This window comes from Phytophthora sojae, assembly GCF_000149755.1.
Source record: "Phytophthora sojae unplaced genomic scaffold PHYSOscaffold_6, whole genome shotgun sequence".
NCBI lineage: Eukaryota > Oomycota > Peronosporomycetes > Peronosporales > Peronosporaceae > Phytophthora > Phytophthora sojae.
In genome coordinates, this window is record NW_009258120.1 from 3,656,413 (window position 1) to 3,681,407 (window position 24,995).

The following is a 24,995-nucleotide window of genomic DNA, read 5'->3' on the forward strand; positions in this document are numbered from 1 at the left end:
TTACCACGCTGCTAGCTCGGGTGCGTATACCAGGCAGCCGACTGCCACGACTGCCATCGAGTCTTCTTCAGGCGGGGATGCCACGTACCCGCAGGGCTACTTCCCACCCGAGCCTGGCACTGGTGCGCCAGCGCTGTTGGAGAAGCTCTCGGCTCCTCGTGGCCTTATCGGCGGGTACACCTTGAGGGGTTCCTATGAGCGTGCTCTTGTTGAGAAAGAGCCACTCTTTCTTGGTGACGTTGAAGCCGCCCGGTGTGTGCTACTAGCACCACACAAGCTCACACTGAAGGAGTTCACCACGCTTCGCAAGAAGCCGGAGGACAAGGGTGGACTCCATCCTGTGTGGGGGTTCCACTGGGTCAAGCCGAATGACAACATGACCTGGAGCGAGGTGGAAGACCTCTCCTGGCGCTACGTCCAGCGCAAAGGGTATTCCGACCAAGCGTTCAAAGAACTCCGTGAGGATCGCACTCTGTCCGCAATCCTGGACGTGCGCGAGCTCCGCATCGAGTTCGCTCAACTCGTGAGCAAGCGCAAGCTCCACTCGAAGATGTACGAGCTGAAGCAAGAGGCGAGAGCCAAAGCTCGTGAAGAGCGTGGGCGTGGTGCGACTACGTCTGCTACCGTGCCCCGGGTACCGGCCAAGAAGCCAAGGACTACTTACGAAGCTGCCGCTGCTTCTCGTCCCATATCGCAACAGCCTTCGGGCAGTCTGCCTGGAGCTGCTCAACGGGCTCCCACGAGTTATCCGACTCAGGGTAACCCCTCCACTTCACGAGCAGCTGGCGCTTGCCATGGAGCCGCCGCTCCCGGACGACTCGTTCCACGTGGTAGTGGATCTGCCCATTACGATCAAGGAGGGCTCGCAGTCTCCATGGCCGTGTGGATTGTCGAGCCGACCTGTCGTCTTACGACTCGCTGCGAAACCAGCTCGCTGGTCTTCGGGCCGAGCTTCATGGCCACGCGCCGTATCCGGAGCAGCAGCAGCCCCGCTCGTATCAGGCCCAGTTTGGCCAGGGCTCGTACGGGGCCCCTGTGTATGCTGCCCCGATGTACGCCGCGCCGTCTTACGACCAGCGCGCGTATCAGGCGCCTTACCGCGACCCGACGCCGCGCTTCAAGGAGCTGCGCTCTTCTCCACCGGGCCACTCACCGCTTCCTGCGGAGCAGCCAGAGCCAGAGGGTCATGGTACCTCTTAAGACGACCCACGTAAAACGTCGGGTGAGTCGTCATCGACTTGGGCAAGTCTATGGTGTACGCCGCGCCATGCCGGCTGAGGACCGTGAAGGGTCCAATGAAGCGGTGCTTCAGCTTGTTGCCCTCGACCGAGCTAACAGTGTTTAGCGGTAGGTTTCTAGTATCTAGGAGAACTAAATCCCCAACCTTAAACACGTTCATGTTTCCTCTTCCATTTCGGTCAGAGTACTCCTTCTGTTTATCTTGGGCTTGCGTCATGGTGTCTCGCACCCTGCTGATTATGTTCAGCCTGTCTTCGGCAAACGAGGACAGTTGCTTCCGCAAGGTGGCTGGACTCACGTCCGAGACTTGGGAGGAAAAGGTTTTCCGAGCCTCTCCCCCACTTAGGACCGAAGCCCCGGTACTGCCTCGTAATGTGAGCGGCACCTGAGGGTGGCGCAACCCGTTCAGGGAAAAGGGCGTAAAGCCCGTCGATGCATGTACCGCATTGTTGAGAGTGCGAACTCAACCATGGGCAAGCGATCAGCCCAAGAGCGGGGCATCTCCGCGCAGATACTGCGGAGCGTGTCTTCGAGCACGCGATTGACGCGCTCCGTCTGGCCATCCGTCTGCGGGTGGTCCGCCGTCGACATCGACAGTCGTGTGCCGAGAAGGCGAAACAGCGTCTGCCAGAACGTAGCGGTGAACCGCGGGTCTCGATCAGAGACAATGGTCTCGGGCAGACCGTGGTGTCGGAAGACACAGTCCATGAACAGGCGAGCGACCTCGTCGCCAGTGACGGTGTCACGAACTGGAGCAAAGTGGACCATCTTGCTCAGACGGCACACGAAGACAACAACACCAGTGTTGCCACGGTCATCGGCCGGAAGTCCGAAGACAAAGTCGAGACTCACCGACTTCCAGCAGTCCGCTGGGACGGGCAGGCTCAGCAATGGTGCCGAGGCGTGACCGGCAGGCTTCACGCGCTGGCACGTCTCGCACGTACGGACGTAGGTGGCGACCCACTTGTACATGTGACGCCACCAAAACATCTGCGAGACAGACTCGTACGTCTTCTCACGGCCGAGATAACCACTGGATGGAGCGTCGTGCGCCTCCATCAGGATGTCGTACTTGAGATCCTCGTCGTTGGGCACGACAATACGGGGAGGATCCTCGGGCTCGACCCTATAGTGGAGCAAACCGTCAGCCCACTCATAGCGGTGCAGCCTTGCACGTTGTCGGGGCGTGAGCCACTCGGCCTTGGCTTCCGAGCCAGCGGCCAAGAACCGCACAAGAGGTCCGAGACTGGCATCGTCTCGGTACCCCAGCCTGATGCGATCATACAGATCCGTCGCGACCCGACTAATATGAGCAAGCTCGTAGTCGGGTCGGCGCGACAGCGCGTCGTCAAGCACGTTCAACTTGCCCGGCTTGTACTCGACACGGAAGTTGTATTCCGCGAAGAATGACAGCCAACGCGCCATCCGCTGTGAGAGATGCGGCGTGTTGACGGCAGTCCACAAGGACGCGTGGTCTGTATAAACGACAAAGGGCGTCGAGCCCAGGAGGTGCACTCGGAACTTGACAAGAGCGTACTTCATGGCAAGTAGCTCCTTGTCGTGGACTGGATAGTTCCGTTCGGCTGCCTTGAGCTGCCTGGACTGGAACGAGATGACCCGTTCGCGGCCTTCATCGTCGGCCGGCAATAGCGCACAGCCAATTGCGTAGTCAGACGCATCACAGACTACGCTGAAAGGCTTCGTCTCGTCCGGCAATGCCAGGACTGGCGCGCGCTGTAAGCTCGCTTTGATGTCGTTAAAAGCATCTTGATGGCGACGCTCCCAGCGCCAGTCGACAGCCTTCTTCAGGAGATCCGACAAGGGCCGTGCCAGCTCGGCGTAGCCTGCACTATACTTGTGCAGGTAGTTGGCGAGGCCCAACCACTGTCGTAGGTCCTTCTGCGACCGAGGTGGCGGCCAAGCCGCGATGGTTTTCACCTTCTCCGGGTCCGCCCGGACCCCGGCGCTGCTGACGAAGCAGCCCAGGACCTTGATCTCCTCAGCTGCGAACACACACTTGTCGATGTTGGCGCACAGCTTGTTCGCCCACATGACTTCGAACACACGTCGAAGGTGCTGGAGATGCACCTCCATGGCCGTCTGGCCTGCCTCGGCACGGCTGTGGACGAAGATGTCGTCAAAGTACGTCTGTGTGAACGCACGCAAAGGTCGGAACAGTTGTGTGACCAAGCGATTGAACGTTGCCGGGGCGTTAGAAAGCCCCTGAGGCATGACCAGCCACTCCCAGAGCATACCGCTCGGCGTGCTCACAGCCGTGAGTGGGATGTCGCTCTCGCGCATCAGGATCTGGTAGTATCCGTCCACCAGGTCCAGCGCGCTATACTGCGTGCAGCCGGCCATGTTGTTGAGCAACACGTCCTTGCGCGGGATCGGTGTCTGCGCAGGCACTGTCGCGCTGTTCAGCTTGTTATAAGCATGAATCAGACACCACTTTCCGTTCGGTATGCAAACACAGAAGGTAGGCGTCGAGTGCGGGGACTTCGACTCCCGCACCATGCCTGCCTTCGCCTTGGCGGCAAAGAAGGCATCAATGACTTCACACTGCTCCCGGGGAAGAGGCCATTGCCTCGTGACACAGTACTTCGTGCCCGGCACGAGATCGATCTCGTGCCTGATTCCCCTGTCCGGAGGGAGATTGGACGGTGGATCCTTGGACACCACGTCCTCAAACTCCTTCACCAAGGGGTACACCGGGTCCCGGGGGTTCTTAAGAATCTCAGAGCCCATGCGCGACGCGCGCTGTCTCTGGAACCCCTCCAGGACTGCCTGGTCCATGACCGAGGACGAGTTCAACTCGGCCGACGTGGACTCCGGTCGGAGGAGAACCAACTCTGCGATCTCCCCGGCCTTTAGCTCGGCCAAGAAGTCCTTCATGGCGAGCCCCTCAAGGTTCAGCAACTCTGAAACCTCGGGCAGAGCTGTAAGCTCGACAGCTCCTGTCTTGACCCGACGACCGGTCACGCCGTCGAAGATGTGATAACACTCTTCGGCGGCTGGAGCCTTGGCTGGAGGCTCGGAGTCGCTGGCGACTGGCGTCGTCGGCCACACGACTAGGCCCGGCTTACGACGTGACCCTCGGGTGTCTTCGTCTCGTGGCGCCGCCTTGACGGCACCACCGATCTTCTCGATCTCGTGCGGAACTACGTTACCCGCCTTGTCCTTGAGCGGAACTTGGTTACCCGCCTTGTTCTTGAGCGGAACTTGGTTACCCGCCTTGCTGGGTGGAACTATGTTACCCACCTCGCCGTGTGGAACTTGGTTACCCACACCAGGAGCGCTTCCAGCGACTCCCGCATCAGTTATAGTCTGAGTGACCTCCTGTGGAACTATGTTACCCACATCGGAAGCGCCTGCAGTGCCTTCCTCATCAGTTACGGTCTGAGTGACCTCGCGTGGAACTTGGTTACCCACGCCAACGCCAGCGGCGCCTTCTCCAGCAGCCCTTGCTGCCTGCGGTACTTCGTTACCCGCGTGTGGACCTACGTTACCCACCTGGTAGGTGCTGTCCGGCACCTCCACTCTCAGGCCTTGTCCGGCCCGGTCGGAGTCGTCGTCAGTCTCGACGGACCCCAAGAACTCATTAGACGCTGCTGCGCCCTGGCGGCCCTCGCGGGCGCCCCAGGTGCTGCCAGAGGTGGGAACATGACTCACCAAAGCTCTGTCAGAGCGTGGGGGACGGCTGGCCCCGATGGCCTTGCCGCGCCAGTCGATCCAAGGCTCCTGTTTCTCCAGCCACGGCATGCCAAGGATCAAGTCGTACTTGTCCATGTCTAGGACCAAGAACGGCTCCGTGCTGTCGAAGTCCTCGAACTTGACAGTGAGGTCCATGTGGACCCGAGGTACTTCTACCACCGTACCATCGGCCAGTCTTACCGAGATCAGCCCGTTGCCTTTGCTGCCTCGTAGCGCATCGGCGTACTTGTCGCGATTGCGTGCGACAGTCTGGCGGCGCGCAAAGTTCTTGGACGCCCCAGAGTCGATCAAGATTCTCAAGGGATGATCGTATCCCGGTACACTCGCGTGCACCACAAGCAGCCCACCGCTGCCCTTCTCCGCTTCGAGAGTACAGAGACTCTCAGGGGCTAAGTCCCCATGGCGTGCGCCACCCGCACGCCCCTCATGAAGACTTAGTGTTTCCCCAGTAGGGCGCCCCGTCCCTACTGGTGACCGGCGTTCCCCTGGTTCCTGGGGTGCGGCTTCTGCCAGCGACCCCTAGAGCCAAAGGGCTTCGAAGAGAACTTCTTCTTCAGTCCTCCCGCGGGACAAGCACGTTTCATGTGCCCAAGCTTGCCACAGCCGTAGCAGCGAATGTCGCTCTGCTCGGCCATGCCCAGATCCATGGGAACCGGCCCGTTGATCGCTCCATTGCCGGAGTTACCATTAGGCGCACCGCCAGAGGCAGGGTTGCTCTGTCATACCGTGGCGGGGGTACGAGCCTGCTTGTGGCTGTACTCCTCCTGGAGGGCGATCTGAATCGCCTCGTCCATAGTGTTTGCTTGCACACGGAACAGTTGCGTGCGGGCAGGACCGACACGCAGACCGTCCATGAACACGGTCACCTTGATGTGTTAAGGCAGGGGGTTCCCCACCAAGAGGCAGTGAGCACTCGCATCTCCTGGATGTACTCATGCAGCTCGCGCCTTCCTTGTTTGCAGGCGAGGAAGCGCGAACGCTGGCGGTACGAGTAGTTCGCCGGAAGAAACGCGGCTCGCAGCTGCTCGCACAGCTGGGACCATGATGCGAAGCATCCAGGCGTCGTCGCTTCGCGCGTATACGCCCAACTCTTAGCGCGACCACTAAGGTTGGAGAGCGCAAAGGCGACACGGAGTCGCTCGTCCGAGACGAGAGCCGCGTCCATCGCGAGCTCAACCTCTCGAACCCAGAAGTGAAGGTTTTCTCCTTCCTTCCCTTCGAAGGGGTGAACCATCAGCCGCAGGGGCTTCGGTTGCACCGGCTTCGGCGCGGCCGCAGTGGCCTGCAGCCCTTGAACGTGGGCGATGAGCTCTCGCTCGTAGGTGTCGAACGCGTTGATACGCTCAACCTGCTCAGCCGGCGTCGCCGCCGCTAAGCTACGCAGGGCATCTGTCCCAAAGATGCCTGCCATCTCACGAACGGACTCGTACTGCGAGTCGTTCAGATGGGGAAACTCCGTAAGATCCATCTTGGCTCACTCGATGAGACCACAGAGGATTCAGGTAGTCCAATCTACCCGCGTAGGCGTAGGATTGACTACTATTGCTACCAAGTGTGACGGGGTATACAGCACTTCTTAACAGAGGAAGCAGGAGTATACAAACTCCAAGTGAACAGCCGTTCACGTGTCCCTGGTCTGAAGGGGACGACTTGACTTGAAAAGCGGTAGATCTAAGACTGAATGTATATATAGGTTGGTACAGATTTGGCCTGCATACAAATCCTAAGTTCCCTATAGTTTGTGTCATACAAAATATATCTGTTGGCTCTGAGGCTACTTGGGTCACTATCCAGGGGAGTGGCCGATGTAGCCATCGCGGAATAGTGACAGGGTCACTATTTTATGTAACCCCGTTACATGCAGTCTCTGGTTAGTTCAAAAGTGTAGCAATGTACGTCGTCTAGCCCAGCTGATCAATCAATGTGATACTTATGTGCATGCTAATCCAAAATGATATCAATTGACAACATGTGTCACTAATGTGAAACATCGCACGAAAGTGAAGTTTTAAGACTATTTCAATGCGAATTTGAAGAAACGAAGGGTATCATTGCGTTGGCATTTTGTTACGAAGCTTAACGTAACTTCGTGGTAGTGCCGATACAAAATGTAAGCAAATCGTAGAACTCTGTATGCGGGCGCTGCTCTTAACAAACTGCTAGGTAGTAGTCCTCGTAGCCATCGCGCTGACACGAAAGCTGTAGGGCTTGATTGAGCTTCTGTCTAGTGCTGGCAGCATGGCAAGCCAGAGATGGCTGCGTGCTCACCTATCATAATTCCCATTTCTTCGACGTGCAAACAACGGTATATGCTACAATAAACACTTCGCAATCACCAACATCCTGTCATTATTTGGTTTTGAGGGCTTTGTGCCTTGGCTTTCGTATGGCAATGAAATGCTCATGTCTCATTGCCGAGTAAGTATTTGGTCTCATGGGTTTTATTAATGGATCTCCCCCCAAATTTTCAGCACAACTTTCACTTGATGGCAGCCTCCCTGCAACGGATGGACCGCGCGAGCCTGTTTGCAGACGGTTCGACCACCGCCGCTGCAGTACTCGCCAACGAGACCATGCAACAACGTCGTCGAGGCATCGCGAGGTGAAGCCATGTCGTTACGGAGGTTCACTTCAACTTGGGCACATGCAAATCACGCCGCGCCTGCCAGTTGGCACCTGGATGCACGATGGTCCGATGCAGGAATGAAATGCAACTCGCATTGCATGCAGCAAGCAGGGCCAACCAAAGCCCGACTCGTTTCGGCAGTGCCACTATCCACTTGGCAGTTTTTTATTACGATCACCGGACCACGAGCCGGAGCAAAGTCTGAAGTATCCGATACGCCGAGCGGGCTCTAACGTGAATGAGTCAGCAGCGCCAATGGCCATGTAGCCGGCAACAAACGGAGGAGATTGCTAGTAGCAATTCGCTGTTGTGCATGCATGGCCGACTGCCTGCTGCGCGGCAGTCTACTGTTGAAAATATCCATGTCGTTGGCGCATCCATCCATGCCCCCAATTCGTCGTGTTTGCTGCCAATGTGGTCAATTTCATGATAAGTGCCGGATCTTACTGTGCAAGCGCGGCGATATTTCGTGCTGAGGTGGCCAGTTCTTCGCTGGTCAGCCCCGAACAACCTCGAGTACGAGCGGCGCGACGCGACGACGGGAGACCGCGTTGGGTCTGACCCCTTCCTGGCGAGAATGGACGTCCGGAAAAAATGCAGTGGCTTGCTGGGGAACGAGCCCGTCCCAGCAGCAGCAGCAGAACTCGTCTTGATTCGCTGCAGAAGCGATACAGTACCGGTACGAGGAAGCGCTGCGAGGAGAGGTCGTCGGGGTGTACGGGGAACCGAGCGCCAAATAGATACGGGGATCAGCCTCTGCGAGAGATGTTGCATGGTTCCAACCGAGACAAAAGAAACTTTCCGCGAGCTTCCTCGTGTTATCACTATTAAGGTAGAACATGCAGGCAAAAAATCCCTACGCAGTCCCCGGTAAGCATCGTAGCGCCTTGGGGTGTGTTTCTGTCGGTCGCGGTGCTAATTTACTCTATCAAACGAAGAACAAAATGGACGGTGAGTTGTGTGTTCGCCGCCGGTTAGTGTCGGCTGTCGGTGGCGCCTACAGCGACATGTTGCCGGACGGCATGCCCGGTGCCGGGTACGTCGCGCCCATGGGCATGCCCATGGGGAAGCCAGGGTACGCCATGCCCTCGCCGGGGCTCATGCAGCCCTCGCTGTCCTCATCGTCGAAGAGCATGACCTCGAGCATCATCACTTCCTCGTGCGAGAGGTTGCAGATCGGCTCCTTGGGCTCCATCATGTTGGTGACAGCGTTGTACTCCATGGGCACCTGCGCTGCGTCCATGAAGCGCTTGTTGCGCTCGACCATTTGTTGGCGGATGAGGCGGCGCTTCTGCTGCATGCGCTGCTGGTTCACGTTGGCCTTCTTGCGGTGGAAGTCGCAGAGCTTGTGCAGGTCGCCGTTGTCCTTGACGGCGCGGTGGTTGTTGCAGAGCTTGCTCGGGTACGAGCAGCGCACCTCCGTAGGGAGCAGCGCGACGGCCTGCTTGCTGTCGGCAGCGGCAGTCGGAGCGGCGGCGGTGTTGTTGGACGACATGGTTGTGAAGAAGTACTTGGCTGTTTGTTTGGGAGTTGCTGTGGTAACCAAGCTCGTAGTGAGACTGGTTCGCTCGTGCGTTTGTTTGTCAAATGCGCGGTCGGAGGCGAATTGAATAGTGATCACTCGCTCCAGTTGCCCCGCTGCTTATTGTTCTGGGCGCTACGCCGGCCGCGGCGCTTACCTGCCGTAGACGGGAGTCCGTAGACGCAACTTGGTGCCGAGCCGGCCACACCGCGACCACCGCTACTGCACCAAGAGCAATAACGATGCATCGACCGATCCTCTGGGCCGCCTCAAGGCCGAACGTACTCTACTGAACCGGTTCCGCGATTTTTAGGCAGTCAAGTTGTCCTCCGGAACGATTCTTGCTCGCCCACGGCAGCCTCGACGTTAGTCACCGGGGCGTGAATCCGGATCATTTTTAGGGGCCAGCCGCAGTGCGGCTCCATGTCGGGTCGAGCGGAGTGCTAGCTAGCTTCGCGTTGGCATTGCTCAATGGTGCTTGTAAAGTCGCCAGCGCTTCTAAAAAGAAGGCCACCGCGCGAAGCGGTGTAACGGAGACTGTCCCCGCTTGCCCGATTGTAGCTACCCGCGCTACAAGGTTGCTGGTTGGCACGGCGGGACGCTCGCTCCTTTTCGCAGACACTGAAATACATGGCATCGGGCGGTCCTAGTGAGCTTGTATGCACCACCAACGAGTAGGAGCTCGCACCGGCTCACTCTGCTATGTATGAAGGGCTCGACTTGATTATCCAGCAGGCGATCGAATGTGCCACACCAAGAAAGACTTGGCCATGTGGAAGTGGGGAGGATGGCGAGCAAAGGGGCCCTAATGGCTTCCAAACTGCTGCGCTGCTTGGGGGCAGCTGACCGAACTGTGTGGATGCTAATGCTACAGTCCGCCGCCACGTCGAGACTAAGATCGAGGCTCAAAAGCTGAGCAGAACACGCGGGGCCTCACGCATTAAACGCATTAAGTAGCAGCCGTGGGCCATGCCATTTCTCCACCCCGAGTTCCCGACCCAAATCAATGGAAGGCACTCTGAGCCACGCGCCGAGTTTTTTTGGCGCAATGCAACAACGGGTGTAATTGCCTCCATTGCGGCAGAACAATTGGCACCGCAGCTCCAACTCGCGACCACAGGAAGGCTGCAGTGCTGAGCGAGCAATCAGGAAGCCCATGATGGCGTCTTTTGGGCACGAGCTCCAGCGCTCGTCCTGTCGTGGTCTTTCTGAGTCATTACTTCTTCCATCAGGTCCTGAAGAGTTCGGACTGCGCGAGTGCGTGCGCCGGCTTGGAGGCCTAGTCAAGCGGCAACCAGCCGCATTAACACGAGCGACAGTCCTATCGGGCTGCATGTCCAGCGAAGCGCAGGGAAATCCTCGAGCCGTTTTGTCGCCCCAATGGTAAAAACGCATAGAGCTCTCTATTCGCCGTCACTTGTTGTACTTGTATTCAAGCGGGGTTCTCCCTCGTTCACCTATCCAAAACATACTCCGACGTCCGTCTCGATTGCATGGTTGCCAAACCTGGTGACGATCAGGTTCAACCAGATAGCCCCGCGCTACGAAGCAGCGACGCCTAGAGGTTCGTTTGTTCATGTAGCTCCATCCACTTTTGAGCGAACCTAGTTCGAAAGGGTCAGCTCGCACGCATTGTGCATACCTCGCCATCGCTTCTAGAGCGAATCTGTAACTGTTCGCACGAACCTTCCCCCAGCGTTTACCAGTTCATCTCAGGTCGTTCCTTCACACAGCGAAGCCCTCATCGAGCTGATGTAGCAGAACACAGCTCGGTGGCTCCATCCGTTACTTCTCCTGCCGTCGCCATGAAAACAAAAGCGTCAAGTGAGGCGACTTCAACATGACGCTGCGTCTTTAATCTCGTTCCTAGAGTACCGCCCTTGTGAAGGTCCAAAGCGTGTACCACAAACATGAACACCATGTGGGGTAATCCTGATGCGGACCAAACAATAGCGATGGATATTCTGCATTCGCATTGAGAGAGCTGCTGGACCTCGTACTTCAACTACGGATCCGCATACTCTTCTCGGATTGGCCAATTTACTTCAACTTGTGGTCGTCCTGTTGTGATACCAAGTCCTTCATAGCAGGAGCTCGTACATGAGGATTCCACTCGGACAGGACGCGAAACGAGAGTATTGCGCGTGCCCTTTCGTGGTTTGAATCATCTAGACTGTGTAGAGCGCACCATTGCATGGACATTGGATATCGCCAGTTGTAGGTCGTGCCTATCTGGTGGAAACCAGGCACAGCCCGACTCGAATGTGTTCGGATGTTCCATGGGCACATGACGATCACTCGCTTGCTACGTGCTGCAGGTATACCAGAAAGCGAGGCAGCTTCAACCACGGCCAGGCGATCGCACTGAAACCGCTGGAGGATACGCGCCACGTTAATGGAGACTTGTCGGTCTGACTTTTGCTTCGCACCATTCAATTCACCGTGTGGTACCCGGCAAAGCTCACATAGTGCAGCTCGCGCAGGTAAACATCCGGCGTGCCCATCGCTGTATCGGTCGAGAGTTGGCTGCACGCGAGCCACATAGGGTTTACTAGCTAGCCGCGTCTGCCTATGGCGGCAACATGACGAAGTTCGTCAGCTGAATATTTCGAGACGCACTGAGACTGGAGTGTAGATAGCCTGGCGGCGGGCTATCCCATTCTTCAATTTTTGGTGTAGTGCGCTCGGGTTTGCACCCGAGGTGTGGCTTTCTTTAGACAACCAGCTTCCCATTCGCATCAGTGTGCCTTCCAGCAGTGTTTCATCCCATGGCGTCTATTTATTGCTGCGAGCATGATCCCTTGCTGCTTGCATCCTTCCCATGCCGCAAGAGCCCCATCGCTTTGTCTCCATATTGCAAATTCCTGCTCAACCACCAGCTCGAACAGCTACAACAATGTCGGCATCGATTCGCGCAGCTACTGTGACGGACCCGTCCATCTTCGAGATCCTTTTCAAGCAAAAGGACGGCCTTGACAACCCGCAGGAGGAAGCCGCGTCGACTTCAAGCAAAGCCAAGGAGGAGGAACCGCAGCTTTTGCTGCCTGTGAAGCAGCCGACGCTGCTTGCCGACCTCCACTTACTGCAGCAACTCACACAGCAGCTCCAGGCTGCAACACTGAGCACTGCAAGCAACAATCACGACGACGATGATGGTGTGGCAGCAGCGAATGCCGAGACAGAGAGCCTAGCCACTCTGTACTGCCGCCGCGCAGCAGCACTGTTGGCTTTTGTCGACTACGACGTCACCACGACGGTGCCCCTTGATATTCTAGCCTCCGGTCCGTCGTCGAGCTCTGTCCGCGATGAGGCGAACCAGCCAGCACCGATGCTGGAGGCTGTTAGGCAAGCGCTTCAAGACGCTCAGGCTGCAGCGGCACTTTCCTCAAACAATGCAACGATCGCTGAAGCTCATTTGCTGTCGGCGAATTGCTCGCGTAGCTTGGGGGAGCTTGCACACGCTCGCGCATTTGCAGCACTGGCGGCAGCAGCACTACCGGGAAGCTATGCGATCACGAGTTTGGCTGAGCAACTGGACGTGGAAGCTCGCGCTGACACTGCAGAGCTCTTGCCCAAGCTGCGCCTCACCTCGGCGGCTTTTCCGACATCAAATAGTGTCAGTATCGCCGGCGCTGCTGATGTTGAACAGGAGGAAGACGGGAACAACAACGACCAACCTGAGCAGCGTGTTACGAAGGCGTCTGCAGTGGCTCCATTGCTGTCAATTGAAACCCCAGCGGAGCAGAGCTCGTTCTGGCATCATGTGGCGCCGCACTTTCAAACACTCGAAGAAGCTGCCAATTCTCCCTGGCTGGAAAAGCTCGAGCGACTCATGCACCAAAACGTTCACCACCGCTGCGCGCAGCCTAACGAGGTGCGTCAACTGGACGCGGCACTTCAGGCTGCATTTGCTGCGCTAGCGTTATTGCTCCAAAGCAGCGTCGCGTGCTCAGTGCTTGGACTCGACATGAGGGACGACGCAGCCGCCAGAACTCTAGAGAAGCTCACTCAAACGGCTTCGTCATCGCCGCAGACGCTGGTCCAGAATCGCACGACAAGGAAGTGGATTGTGTGCACGTGGGCTCCAATCGTTCGCCTCGCGTCGTCGTCGCCTTCTACATCGCCACTTACTGACTTGTCAAACGATGTGCTTGTGATGCTAGCACGTTTGCTTCAGGCATCGGGGAGCTGGAGGCGATGCACTGCCATGGGGCACAGCTTGGCATACGCCGAAATGGGCTTCGACCTGGCAAAAATTCTCCGTGAGAGCGGAACTGACCCTGCTACTTGGTCACGGCTGGAGTTGCAGTGCGCTGAAGCCTTCGCAACAGCTTTGCTGCAGCGAAGCTCAGGTCAAAATGAGGCCTTGAAGACATTCCGAGATGCTCTCCAAGGCGCTCTTCACGTCGGGGACCATGAGTACGAGCTTCGAGCTCGTCTGCATGTGGCTAAAACGCTTCGGCTCATGGAAGAGCCCGAGATTGCGCACGCTGAGCTTGACCAGCTACTAGTACGCTGTCGAGCTCTGAACGACGTTCACATGGAAGCGATGGCCGAGTACGAGATGGGTGAGCACTTCGTTCAGCAAGAGGACCTGGAGACTGCGCACGAACACTTCCGAGCGGCGCAGACGCTGTGCAACCGCACGGCCAACTGTGGGGACTCGTGGCGCCCTCGATCCATTCAGCAGGCGATCGCGTTTTACGCGCGTCTGCGGCTGACAGCTCGTCGCGGAGCCATGCGCTGCAGCGTCTCGACTCTGCTTCGCTCGGTCGCCGATGACCGAGAGGACGACAGCGACGAGTCTGAAGCGGAAGACGACAGCCACGATGTCCTGAAGCAAGAGGAGCAGCAGGAGGAGACGCAGCGCCCCAAGGAACGGCGCCAGGCCTTTTATCTCAAGAGATCAAGCCCAGAGCCGCGCTCATTGATGAGCACGATCATGAGCACGACGGGCGGGAACTCGCTGAGCGGACCGAAGCCCAAGCGCACGATGACCTGGCGCGAGTCCGTGTTCACCACGGCGTGGCCGGCTGGCAACATGGTGGCTTCGCAATTCTAGACGGTACATTACAGAGTAGAAAGTAAATCGCACATTTTATAAATTCTCTTCACTACGATCGAATGCATGCATTGCGCGCGTCGTGCACAACATTGTTGCCGTTGAAGTTGCCTTTGGTGTGGGCCACACTGTGTCCGCACGCGCTTTTGTCCAATCATATCCCTTATCCACTGCGATCCGGAGTCTAACTGGCTGAAATCTGTCCTTAACACGAGCCACTCGGATCGTCGGAAACCCGCTATCAGGTTTGACAGGCAGGGGGAGCAGCTCCCCAAACGAGCGGCTCTGAACCACGGAGACACCCAGATTCGCCGCCCCGCAGCAGAGCAAGAACGACAGGATGGTCATGATGATGTTCGTCAAGAACTCGGCGCCCGCGCTCAAGTGCGTAACCCTACCTGCCACAGCCCCCCCCCGCCGTCTCGTGCAGACGTCGGACCGCGCGCCGCTCTATCACTGCGTCACAAGAGCGGATAGAGAGGGCGTCGTGGACCGAGTGCGGGGTGGTTATGTTATGGCGATAATTCTCTAACGTTGCGCCGAACTTTATTGTATTGGCACTTTGTGCGCAGGACCGTGGGCCAGCAGGCCCGTGGCATGGCCACGGAGAAGCAGATTCTGCAGCGTATCACGGCCACGTCCAACATCGCCAAGATCACCAAGTCGATGAAGATGGTGTCGGCCGCCAAGATGCGCGGCGCTGAGAACCGCATGAACGCCGGCCGCCCCTTCACGGCGTGGCTGGACAACGTCAAGGGCGCGCACGACCGCACGATCGAGACGGACGGCGTGGCCCCCGTGGAGGAGCTCGAGGGCGACAACGTGTTCGTGGTCGTCTCGTCGGACCGCGGTCTGTGCGGCGGCATCAACTCGGGCATCGCTAAGACCACGCGCAAGCAGATCGACGGCGTGCAGGACCACTCGCAGATCTTCGTGATCGGCGACAAGGCCCGCGCCCAGCTGCGCCGCGACCTCGGCGACAACATCCGCGGCAACGTGACGGAGACGTACGCGTCGCCCCCCAACTTCACGGTGGCCAGCGCCATCGCGGAGGCCGTCGTGGCCACGGCCGCGTCCGACTCAGAGAAGGTGCACGTCGTGTACAACAAGTTCAAGTCGGCCATCTCGTACCTGCCGTCCGTGCGCTCGCTCGCCGTGCAGCCCGACTCGGACGCCTTCGACCTGTACGAGCTCGAGCCCGACAACAAGGACGAGCTGCTGGCCGACCTCAAGGAGTTCGAGATCGCCACGGCCATCTTCCAGGGCATGATCGAGAACTCGACCTCCGAGGAGTCGTCGCGTATGGCCGCCATGGAGAACGCCACCACGAACGCCGAGGACCTCATCGGATCGCTCACGCTCGTCTACAACAAGGCTCGCCAGGCCCGCATTACCACGGAGCTGATTGAAATTATCTCGGGTGCCGCCTCGCTCGACGGTTAAGTGGATTCAGCCCCGCCAACGACAGCGGAACGGACGAATTAAATCCTCTCGCGCAGTGTAGCTACAGTACCAGCGGGCGCGAGCTTCATCAATTCGAGGAAGTACGAGCAGCAACAGCGTGGTGTCGACGGAAATAAACAGCAAAACCATCTCCTCGACTGCGAAAGTTTTCCTAGTCTGTGCGTGCATGCAGGTACATGTATGTCGGCTCAGTGCTGTGACGGATGCAGTCGCAGCACAGCTTGAATATGAGACCGCGTCGAACAAAAAGATACTAATCAACCAAAGTACGAATTGGGATTTAGGTACCTCGTTGGAAAGAGGGGCGTCTTAGCTATCTTCCCTCCACAACTTCTAACAGTTAGATTAGCCAAAGATATGACCCCGCGAAAGCAAAATTAAGATTTTTTTTATTGGCTACCCTGGTGTAAAATTGTACAGCGGATCGCTCCACCAACATTCACCCTGCTTGCTTGGGATACACGCACTGTTGCTGGCTCTTCAAGGCAACCACAACGCAACTCGCCTTCGCTGGTGCGACAGGGGCGGAAGATGGGAACGCGCTCTGCGTGTCGAAATTTCTCAGTGCGAAATGGTGTGGCGCACACCACGACATTCCAGAGATTTAGCGGAGTTTTCGAGTGCTTCCATTGGCCAAAATCCTTCGACCAACACTCATACCTCCGCTCGCTGGATTTGAACCAATCACGACGCCAGAAAACCCCCATTTCGCAGCACAAATTTTTCCGCTGGATATCGAGCAGTGCCGGCGTTCCGCCGGCCTGTATGCGTCTTCTCTTCTAGAAGCAATGACGAGGGCTGTTTCGGTGTTTACGGTTCGGCACTTGTCCTACGGCGCTCTTGAGGCGGCACGGACCGAGCTCATGTGCAGCTCACACCTCAATTTGCCCCGTGCCAGCCACAGCTCACACCGAAGGAAGACCAACAGACAGACAACATCCTATCAGCATGACGGACAAGTTCCCAGTGGATCTAACGGAGACCTCGTTCTCCGAGGAGCTCAACGACATCAGCAGCAGCGGCTCACCCGCCGCTGTGCCCGAGGAACTGCGCTGCCAATACTCGAGCAAGCGCTGCGAGAACCAGCGCACGCACAAGAAGAGCGGCGGGCTGCACAAGTTCTGCGCCATGCACCGCAAGAAGGCCAACCGCAACCAGATGCGCCTCGACCACCGGCGCCGCGTCATGAAGCAGCAGCAGAAGGAGCTCCAGCGGCAGCAACAGGCCCAGCAATTGCAGCAGATTCAGGCCCAGCAGCAGATGCAGATGCAGCGGACACACAGCCACGCCTCGGTCGCCGCCATGGCGGCAGGACAGAGCTTCCGCTACAGCAGGACGCAGCGCACCCCCGTCGGCGCCATGCGCAGTCCGGTCGGCGTCAAGCCCATGTCGCCGCCCAACATGACGATCAGCATGAGCATGCCCGTGTACCCGGCGATGGAGATACCGCCTCAGCAGCCACGGCCCCAGCAGCAGCAGACGCCGAGCATCCCGCTGTTCGACCAGCACGACCTGGAGATCTTGGAGGCACTGCTGTTCAGCAGCGACGAGGAGCAGAGCGACGCAGCCCCGGTCGTGCACTGCAGCACGCCGCAGTTCTTTCCGTCGCCGTCCGTTGTGAACGTTTGAAGGCGCGGCGCCGCTGCGGCTCCCCCCGATGCAGACCCAGATCCGGGCGGCGCGAATACCGAGTTCCCGAGCGTGTCGGACGCACAGTTTTCTTAGCGCATGCCCCGCGTGCGCAAGTTGATAGATAGTAAGTATATAGCCCTGATAAGTTTAAAAGTATTTAGCCGAAGATAAAGAAGCTGGCCAAAGGAAACCAGCCGTAGATGCAGCGCAGATGAAGCAGAAGAATATCAATAAACACCACTGCCGTCTACAGCAAGCCAAGGTCGCAAGTCTTCGTCTACAGTGTATCCATCGCCGGTACACTGTACCACCTCAAGTTATACTGAATGTTGGAGAATTTGCAGCTCTCTACGATAGAGCTGACCGCCTAATAATCGTTTTTACCACCTCGGAGCAAGATTGACCTGCAGTTCTCCTGCCACCGTGGTGCTCTTCGCGACTTATTAATACCTGGTGGACAGCACGCAGCCGCGGCTGCATCCTCTTGCTTCCCATTTTGTGCTCACATCATGCGAGACATCGAGGATACAGGATATTCGTCAATGCTGTTGCAGCCTCCATCTTTTCTGAGGCTGACAGACCCATACCTTCTCGACAAAAGGAGCACCAAGAACGTCGCAACCATCCATGCGCGACGATGGTGAAACTTGTGGTAGCTGCACGGAGAAGGAAACCAGGTACAAACGGCGAGGAAGCCGCGGACTCACTCTGTCGCTTCAACCTGGAAATCTAGCTACGCACATGATTCAGGTGGCTGTTTGTAGTTTCTAGAATCAAAACACGGTGCACCACATTCCAATTCCCGATGTTCTGAACGATATAGTGAACCCAAGTCAAATCGCGGTCAGGTGTTCAGCCCACGACAGTCCTCGATTCTTGGTGGCCTCGAGGACTCACGCCGAGCCGCACTTCCCTTCCGTCGCCGTGGCGCGTGTCTTAGACGACACTTCCCGCTCCCAGCACCACCACAACCCTCTGGACAACATTCTCGTCGTCCCACGCAACTCTTGCGCTCGACGCAAAGCGTTTAACACCACCCCCACCTACCTAACCTGCATTATTCCCTTAAACTTGCAACTTTAAGTGAACAACTTTAAGCCAAAATGGAGAACTACCAGAAGGTGGAGAAGGTGGGCGAGGGCACCTACGGCATCGTGTACAAGGCGCGGGACCTGACTACCGGCCGCATCGTGGCACTCAAGAAGATCCGGCTGGAGCCCGACGAGGAGGGCATCCCGTCCACTGCCATGCGCGAGATCTCGCTGCTCAAGGAGCTGTCCTCGCACCCGAACGTCGTGTACCTGTACGATGCCGTGTACCAGAAGAACAAGCTCTATCTCGTCTTCGAGTTCGTGGAGCAGGACCTCAAGCGCTGTCTTGAGAAGCTGCCGGCCAGGATGGAGGTGTACCAGGTCAAGAGCTACCTGTACCAGCTATTGGCTGGCATTGCCTTCTGCCACGCCAACCGCGTGCTGCATCGCGACCTCAAGCCGCAGAACCTGCTCATTGACCAGTACGGCAACCTCAAGCTCGGAGACTTCGGCCTGGCGAGAGAGTACGGCGTCCCGTTGAGACGCTACACGCACGAGGTCGTGACATTGTGGTACCGAGCACCTGAGGTGCTGTTGGGTGCCAAGCACTACTCCACGCCCGTGGACTCGTGGTCCATTGGCTGCATCTTTGCTGAGATGGTCAACAAGCAGCCGCTGTTCCCGGGCGACTCCGAGATTGACGAGCTGTTCAGGATTTTCAGAGTGCTGGGCACGCCGAATGAGGCGCTCTGGCCCGGAGTTTCGACGTTGCCGGACTACAAGACGTCGTTCCCGCAGTGGCGTCCGCAGCCGCTGTCCAAGGTCGTGCCGCAGCTGGACCGCGTCGGTCTCGACCTGCTCTCGGTGAGTTTGCAGCTCATGTGTTGATTTATTGCTGTTGTTAATGCTAACTTTTGTTGGTGTGTTTGCTTGATGCAGCGTCTTTTGGTGTACGACCCCAGCAGCCGCATTTCGGCCCGCGCTGCGATGTCGCACCCGTGGTTTGCCGACCTGCACCCGCAGTACGCCTCTTTCCGCAACAACGGCAACGGCAATGGCACCCAGACGTTCTTCTAGGTCTGGGCAGCGTGTGGCGCGACAACCGACATTGTATAAAGGAAAACAACAAGAACAAGAAAAAGAGACGACCGCGATGGAGATTTTGGACAGCAACAACACCGACAGCCAAATATTCATCAAGCAGCGACAAGACAAGAAGAAACGCCGGCAGAATCCACCGCAAGGATGTTGTTTATCTACGGATAAAGTGAGATAAATTTACACCACCGCAGCAGGAGAGCAGTAGGCGAGTTCGACGGACTTCGCTTCAACTTGCTGCTGGGCATATCAGGGCTCACCCGAGCCTTTTTCACGTATGAGTGGCATAGATTTCGACGGTTCCACACGGAACAACGGGGGACGCAGATAGACAGTGATAGAGCTTTGTCTGCTAACTCGACCATGGAACTAACCAACAAACAAACAAAGACACCACGGAGCGTCCTCCGTGACGCCACCATTTTTGCCATACTACAATACCGTAGAGTTCCTCATTCCATACCATGAAATATCCGACTATCGGACCTATCGGACCTGTACCAAAAACATGGTACCCTACAAGGATGGACTCTAAAAACAAATATATAAGTTTGTGTATTATGTTGTGGGCCACACACCGATTACACTTTTGCTCATTTTTATTCTAGCGTTGGAGGGCAGAGTGCCGGAGGCAGCGGCGGTGGCGCCGAGGGACTCCGGCCGCAGGAAGGCAGCGGCAGGAAGCAGGCTCCAGGACGACGGTGAAGCCGCAGGACGACGGCGGCAGGAAGGACTGGCGAAGCGGCGGCAGGTCGGCGGAGCGGAGGCAGGTCGGTGGCTGGCTGGACGGCGAGGCGGCAGGCAGCAGTAGGACGGCGACTGGTTGGTGGGGCGGTGGCGGGGCGGACGGCTGCCCGGAGAACCTTGATGACTTGCCCGGCAGGGCGGCCGGCAGGCTGCCCGTTGGGTGAGCGCCTGCAAGCTGCGGCGCGCCCTCCCGGCAGCCCCGCGGCCCGCAGAAGCAGCTGCCACCACCGCCGCCGCCGTGAAGACCCCGCGAGTGCTAGTGCCTTACCTGGAAGGGCTGGCGGCATGCTGCTCGGCCCAAGAGCTGGGTGCTGCCCGCTGCATGAGCACGCAGCACGTGCGGGCTGCACGATGCCAACCACGCTGCATTGTTATGAGATTATTCGTTATATAATAAACGTATATTTAATAAAACTCCTCCACTGTTAATGTACATGCCTAGCGGCTTCCCTTCCGCGCTCATTATACACACCATGCACGCTCATACATTGCTACATCACGACGTCGAGATGGCCATTTTCAGTTTCAAATACTGCATATGTACCTCAATTATGGTACAGGTCCGATAAGGTCGGATAAATGGGATATATGCGTGTGATACGAGTTTATCTAAGAATTTGTATAGACATACACATATTTTGCAAGTCCCTCCGACCCGATACGTCCGACAGCGTCGGATATCGGACTTCCCTAACCCTATCGCAATATATTGGCCGAAACTCTGCCATGACATCCCTATGATTGGCGCAAATAAATACAAATGCTGTAATTGGCTGTTAATAGGCATACAATAAATAAGTAAGGTCGGATAACTCGTCATATTCAACCATAGTTGCCCATTTCAATCTAGCCAATCACCTTCATTCGCGCCAAGTCCCGATCTGCAACATACAAAAACCAAGACAAGAGTTTACCTAACGTTTCCCGAGTTTCCCAAGTCAAGAATTGGGTCAAAGCTTCATCGCCGAAAAAGATGAACGGAGCTCCTCATAAACGCCACCACGCCGGACGCGACGCGGGTGTGGACGTGGTCCGAACGCCCTCCCACAAGAAAGCGCGGACGCTAGTGACGCCGCAGACGGCGACGCGCGTCGCCTCAAGTAGCAGAAGCCACAGCAGCAGCCACAGTGCATTCCGGCGACATGCTGCGAGCAATCCCGAGTCCGAGGAGATCGAGGAAGAGGAGATGGAGGAGATTGAACACGTGCAAGAGATGCAGAGCCAAGAGGCTGAAGAGGAAGAGGAGGCGGCCATGCCCCTCGTGGTGTTCCAGTGCAGCACGTGTCGCTCCATCTTCGGAGACTCCTACGCCTTTGTGTGCTCCACTGAGGATCTGTGGCTTGTGACGCTGAGTCACGTGACCAATGTGGCGCTGTCTCCGGAGGTACAGACGGCCAACACGGGGCTGGATGCTGGCAGCTCGTTCTACGAGTTGTTGTGTCACAACTGCCAGGCTGTTCTCGGCCGCAAGTATTTAACGACGCCAGTGGCGCTGGACGGCATCAGGGACCTCTTCAGCTTCTCCACGGAGGCGATCACGTCGTACACGCTGGGGGACCCCATGCAACAGAGTGAAGATGCAGCAGACCAGCAAATGCTGCAAGCTGCGGCGGCGTGTAATGACACGATGCAGAAGCTCGCGGCGGATCGGAGCGAGCTGGCGAGGCTGAAAGACGAGATGGAGAAGGTCAAGGGGCTCATGGTGACGGTGGACGACCGATTGGCGCACCTTGAAGGAGCGGAACCGGCAGAGTCCGAGGAGGAAGCCGAGCAGGAACAGGAGCAAGAGGTGACACAACAGGGAAGCAAAGCATAGGCGTTAACTGTACGATGAAGGCGTTTAGATATCTTTTTCTGCGTTGATTGTCTTGTTCTAGCGGGGGTGGGTCGTATGGAGTCTCGGCAATCAAAAGACACTTGCTCAGTGGGATTCACCACCGCGCAGGTGCCGGCATCTCGGCCTTCCTCACACGTCCAAAGCTTACTGCGTAGCCTCAACCTCAGCCTGAGCCTCGAAGGCCGCACGCGCAGCCTCAACGCCCGTCGGCGGCTTCGCCTTGCGCATCTCACCGGGTCTACACAACAAAATACATCGAATGTCAGCACAATGTACCTCCAACCTCACATCTTCCAACTGTCTCCGCACCGGTCCACGTATTCAATCACAGCCATCTCAGCGCCGTCGCCCTTGCGGAAGTCGGCCTTCAGGATGCGCGTGTAGCCGCCCTCACGCAGCCTACCCAGCAATAACAAGAACACCTCCTAATTAGCACCTAGAACCCCGTAAAACACATCTAAAAGGCAGCAATACGCACGCGTAGCGGGGGCCCACGACGTCGAAGAGCTTGGTCACGGCCTCGGGCGTGCGGAGGATGGACTGCGCGCGCTTGCGGGCGGGCTCGTCGCCCTGCTTGGCCATCGTGACCACCTGCTCAGCCACGCGGCGCAGCTCCTTGGCCTTGGGCAGCGTCGTGCGGATGCGCTCGTGCTCGATGAGCTGCGTCACCATGGTGCTGGAAGAGTGCAAGGGACGTCGTTAGCTGACACCGCGGATCTAGGGCGAGCTGCGAGGTGCAACTGGCATGCATCGGTGCGCGAGAGAGCTGGGAACACGTACCGCAGCATGGCCTGGCGATGGGCCGACGTGCGGTTGAGCTTGCGGAAGGCGACGCGGTGCTTCATCGTCCTGCAGTGTCCAAGGCTTCCTGTGGTCACGAATGCGTCGAGGTGCTCCCCTCGAGCTGAAAAATGTTGCACGAATGTATTGTGTACATCCCACCAAATACATGAGTGTTGCTTGAAGGTGTTAGTACCTTCGTGCAACCTCACTTGTTGAAGTTGTCCGTTATGCGGCTCTTGAAGAGGCACACGGTCTCAGTGCTATATTTTCCCCCTCGAGCTGCAAGAGGTCCTAGAGCTTCCATCTCTGTCAGCACGTATGGGCAACGTACAGCAGCAAGTGGGCAAGCGCATGGTAGTGGGGCGCTACGAGGTGGAGGCCGTGCAGTACCTGGGCGAAGGAGGCTCGTCCTTCATCTTCCTGGTCAAAGATGTGCGCGCGCCGCCGACTGCTGCGCCTCTCGTGCTCAAGCGCCTCGTGGCGCACAACGAGCAGACGGCCGACTGGATCGCGAGCGAGATTCGACTGCATCAACGGCTGAGCCACCCGCAGGTGGTGCAGTTCGTGTCCTCGCAGACCAGCAAGGCCAGAGGTGACAAGAGCGAGGTCTTCATCCTCATGGAGTACTGCCCCGGTGGGCACCTGCAGGAGAACATGGTCAAGATGGGCACCAAGCGCTTCGCGCAGCACGAGCTGCTGCGCACATTCAGAAGCCTCTGCGAGTACGTTGTGGGACATGCATGACCATTGGATAACTACTTACTTACTGAGACCTTTGTTCCATGATAGGCCGGTTGCTATGCTGCACGCGCATAATCCGCCGATTGCGCACCGCGATCTCAAGCTCGAGAACTTCCTGCTGGGGAAGGAAGGCGTGTACAAGTTGTGTGACTTCGGGTCGTGTGTGGAAGGCCCACAGTCGCTCGCTACCAAGGCGGATCGCATGCGCGAATCCGATAATGTGTCCAAGCGCACGACCGCCATGTATCGCTCACCCGAGCTGGCTGATGTGGAAGGAACCGCCATGTTCGGCTCGGGTGAACTGACGGAGGCTGTGGATGTCTGGGCCATGGGCTGTGTGCTCTACAGCATGGCGTTTTTCAAGTCGCCCTTCCCGCTCGAAGGACTGCGCACCGACCGCTACACGATCCCTTCGAACTCGCCGTACTCGCCGGACGTGCACGCCATCATTGCGCGCATGCTCACGGCTGATGTGGAGAAGCGTGCCACCATCGAGCACGTCATGGAGTGCATCGATGAGGTCATTTGCGGGCGCCCACTACCCCCTCTACCTGGTGCATCGAAGAAGAAGAAGGAGAAGGCCAAGGATGAGCCCCCAGCAGCAACCAAGAAGACCGAGGCTCGGAAGGAAACAGTTGCGAGCAAATCGGCTGATGCTGGAGACTTGCTGGGTATGGACTTCAACCCCACCATCTCGGATAGCAAACCTCCGGCCGCTAAGGCTGCAGCACCGAGTGCGTTCGATACAACTTGGGCTGCATCGTCGGAAGGGTTTGCAGACTTCGCAAGTTTCCCGTCTCCAACATCGTTCGGTCAGACTGGAGGCTTTGGCCAGAGCGGAGGCAGCAATGCGTTCGCTCCAGGACCTGCCAAGGTGGATCCGTTCGCCCTTCCACCGGACCCCGTCAAGCAGCAAGCTCCTGCAGCTGCAAGCGTCTTCGACTTCGACGCTGCTCCTGCCTCGTCGACCCCTGCACCACCACCCGCGATGGTTCCTCACGCGGCAGAAGTGGATCCGTTTGCAGAAATTGACGCTCCGCCTCCAGCTCTTCTGTACGGCGGCATGCCGGGACAACGCATGGGGCAGCAGCAAATGGGACAACAACCTCACATGGGGCACATGGGGCAACCACAAATGGGCTTCCAGCAGCCCCAGCAAGGATTCCCTGGAGGGTTCCCGATGCAGCAGCAACAGCAAATGCCTCAGCAAATGTGGGGTGGCGGCGCCGCCGCAAACCAAGGCTATAACCCTTCGAATCCATTCTAGGCTTGCATACTAGGAAGCTTTGGCGATTCCACTTGCATATCTTGAAACAACACCCACAAAGCTCCACAAACTAAGCTAAACGGTTCGACATCTCTCTCCGTTGCTTTTAGTTTATCTGCATTCATGACAAATCTTTCACTTTGTATCGCGTGGGCGAGTGGCACGGGTGCAAGTTGCACTGCAAGGCACCACGACCAAAGCATCGCCTACGCTCACAGCGACTCTAAATCAA

The 24,995-nt window shown here is 57.5% G+C and overlaps 8 protein-coding genes across 8 annotated transcripts; 6 read left to right on the plus strand and 2 right to left on the minus strand.

The window, feature by feature from the left end:
- Positions 1-8,576: 8,576 nt before the first annotated feature.
- PHYSODRAFT_316923 (hypothetical protein) lies at positions 8,577-9,074 on the minus strand (the record flags this gene model as incomplete). Its single annotated transcript, XM_009533184.1, has 1 exon — positions 8,577-9,074. The coding sequence occupies one exon, from the start codon at positions 9,072-9,074 to the stop codon at positions 8,577-8,579; it is 498 nt and encodes a 165-aa protein (XP_009531479.1).
- A 2,848-nt stretch (positions 9,075-11,922) lies between these two features.
- On the plus strand, positions 11,923-14,163 carry PHYSODRAFT_513930 (hypothetical protein; the record flags this gene model as incomplete). The annotated part of the gene is made up of 1 exon (XM_009533185.1): positions 11,923-14,163. The coding sequence occupies one exon, from the start codon at positions 11,923-11,925 to the stop codon at positions 14,161-14,163; it is 2,241 nt and encodes a 746-aa protein (XP_009531480.1).
- Positions 14,164-14,473: 310 nt separating this feature from the next.
- PHYSODRAFT_355043 (ATP synthase gamma subunit) lies at positions 14,474-15,765 on the plus strand. Its single transcript, XM_009533186.1, has 2 exons — positions 14,474-14,547; positions 14,736-15,765. The coding sequence occupies exons 1-2, from the start codon at positions 14,504-14,506 to the stop codon at positions 15,604-15,606; spliced, it is 915 nt and encodes a 304-aa protein (XP_009531481.1). The 5' UTR covers positions 14,474-14,503; the 3' UTR covers positions 15,607-15,765.
- An 810-nt stretch (positions 15,766-16,575) lies between these two features.
- On the plus strand, positions 16,576-17,256 carry PHYSODRAFT_303351 (hypothetical protein; the record flags this gene model as incomplete). The annotated part of the gene is made up of 1 exon (XM_009533187.1): positions 16,576-17,256. One exon carries the CDS (start codon positions 16,576-16,578, stop codon positions 17,254-17,256), a length of 681 nt encoding a protein of 226 aa, XP_009531482.1.
- An 883-nt stretch (positions 17,257-18,139) lies between these two features.
- On the plus strand, positions 18,140-19,367 carry PHYSODRAFT_352011 (hypothetical protein; the record flags this gene model as incomplete). Its single annotated transcript, XM_009533188.1, has 2 exons — positions 18,140-19,154; positions 19,230-19,367. The coding sequence occupies exons 1-2, from the start codon at positions 18,363-18,365 to the stop codon at positions 19,365-19,367; spliced, it is 930 nt and encodes a 309-aa protein (XP_009531483.1). The 5' UTR covers positions 18,140-18,362.
- A 1,741-nt stretch (positions 19,368-21,108) lies between these two features.
- On the plus strand, positions 21,109-21,951 carry PHYSODRAFT_511864 (hypothetical protein; the record flags this gene model as incomplete). Its single annotated transcript, XM_009533189.1, has 1 exon — positions 21,109-21,951. One exon carries the CDS (start codon positions 21,109-21,111, stop codon positions 21,949-21,951), a length of 843 nt encoding a protein of 280 aa, XP_009531484.1.
- Positions 21,952-21,960: 9 nt separating this feature from the next.
- PHYSODRAFT_355044 (Mitochondrial/chloroplast ribosomal protein L17) lies at positions 21,961-22,842 on the minus strand. Its single transcript, XM_009533190.1, has 4 exons — positions 22,753-22,842; positions 22,451-22,648; positions 22,282-22,371; positions 21,961-22,210 (listed from the first exon to the last, which is right to left on the minus strand). The coding sequence occupies exons 1-4, from the start codon at positions 22,815-22,817 to the stop codon at positions 22,117-22,119; spliced, it is 447 nt and encodes a 148-aa protein (XP_009531485.1). The 5' UTR covers positions 22,818-22,842; the 3' UTR covers positions 21,961-22,116.
- Positions 22,843-23,097: 255 nt separating this feature from the next.
- PHYSODRAFT_367092 (hypothetical protein) lies at positions 23,098-24,001 on the plus strand (the record flags this gene model as incomplete). Its single annotated transcript, XM_009533191.1, has 2 exons — positions 23,098-23,477; positions 23,545-24,001. Coding segments are annotated over 2 exons (837 nt in total), but the record flags the coding sequence as incomplete, so codon positions are not given.
- Positions 24,002-24,995: the final 994 nt, after the last annotated feature.

Coding starts and splice junctions, on each gene's coding strand:
- PHYSODRAFT_355043 (XM_009533186.1), top strand. CDS start 14,504: ATGGTCATGATGATGTTCGTCAAGAACTCGGCGCCCGCGCTCAA. Junction 14,548..14,735: donor AACTCGGCGCCCGCGCTCAA/GTGCGTAACCCT, acceptor CTTTGTGCGCAG/GACCGTGGGCCAGCAGGCCC.
- PHYSODRAFT_355044 (XM_009533190.1), bottom strand. CDS start 22,817: ATGAAGCACCGCGTCGCCTTCCGCAAGCTCAACCGCACGTCGGCCCAT. Junction 22,649..22,752: donor CATCGCCAGGCCATGCTGCG/GTACGTGTTCCC, acceptor GCACTCTTCCAG/CACCATGGTGACGCAGCTCA. Junction 22,372..22,450: donor GTCGTGGGCCCCCGCTACGC/GTGCGTATTGCT, acceptor ATTGCTGGGTAG/GCTGCGTGAGGGCGGCTACA.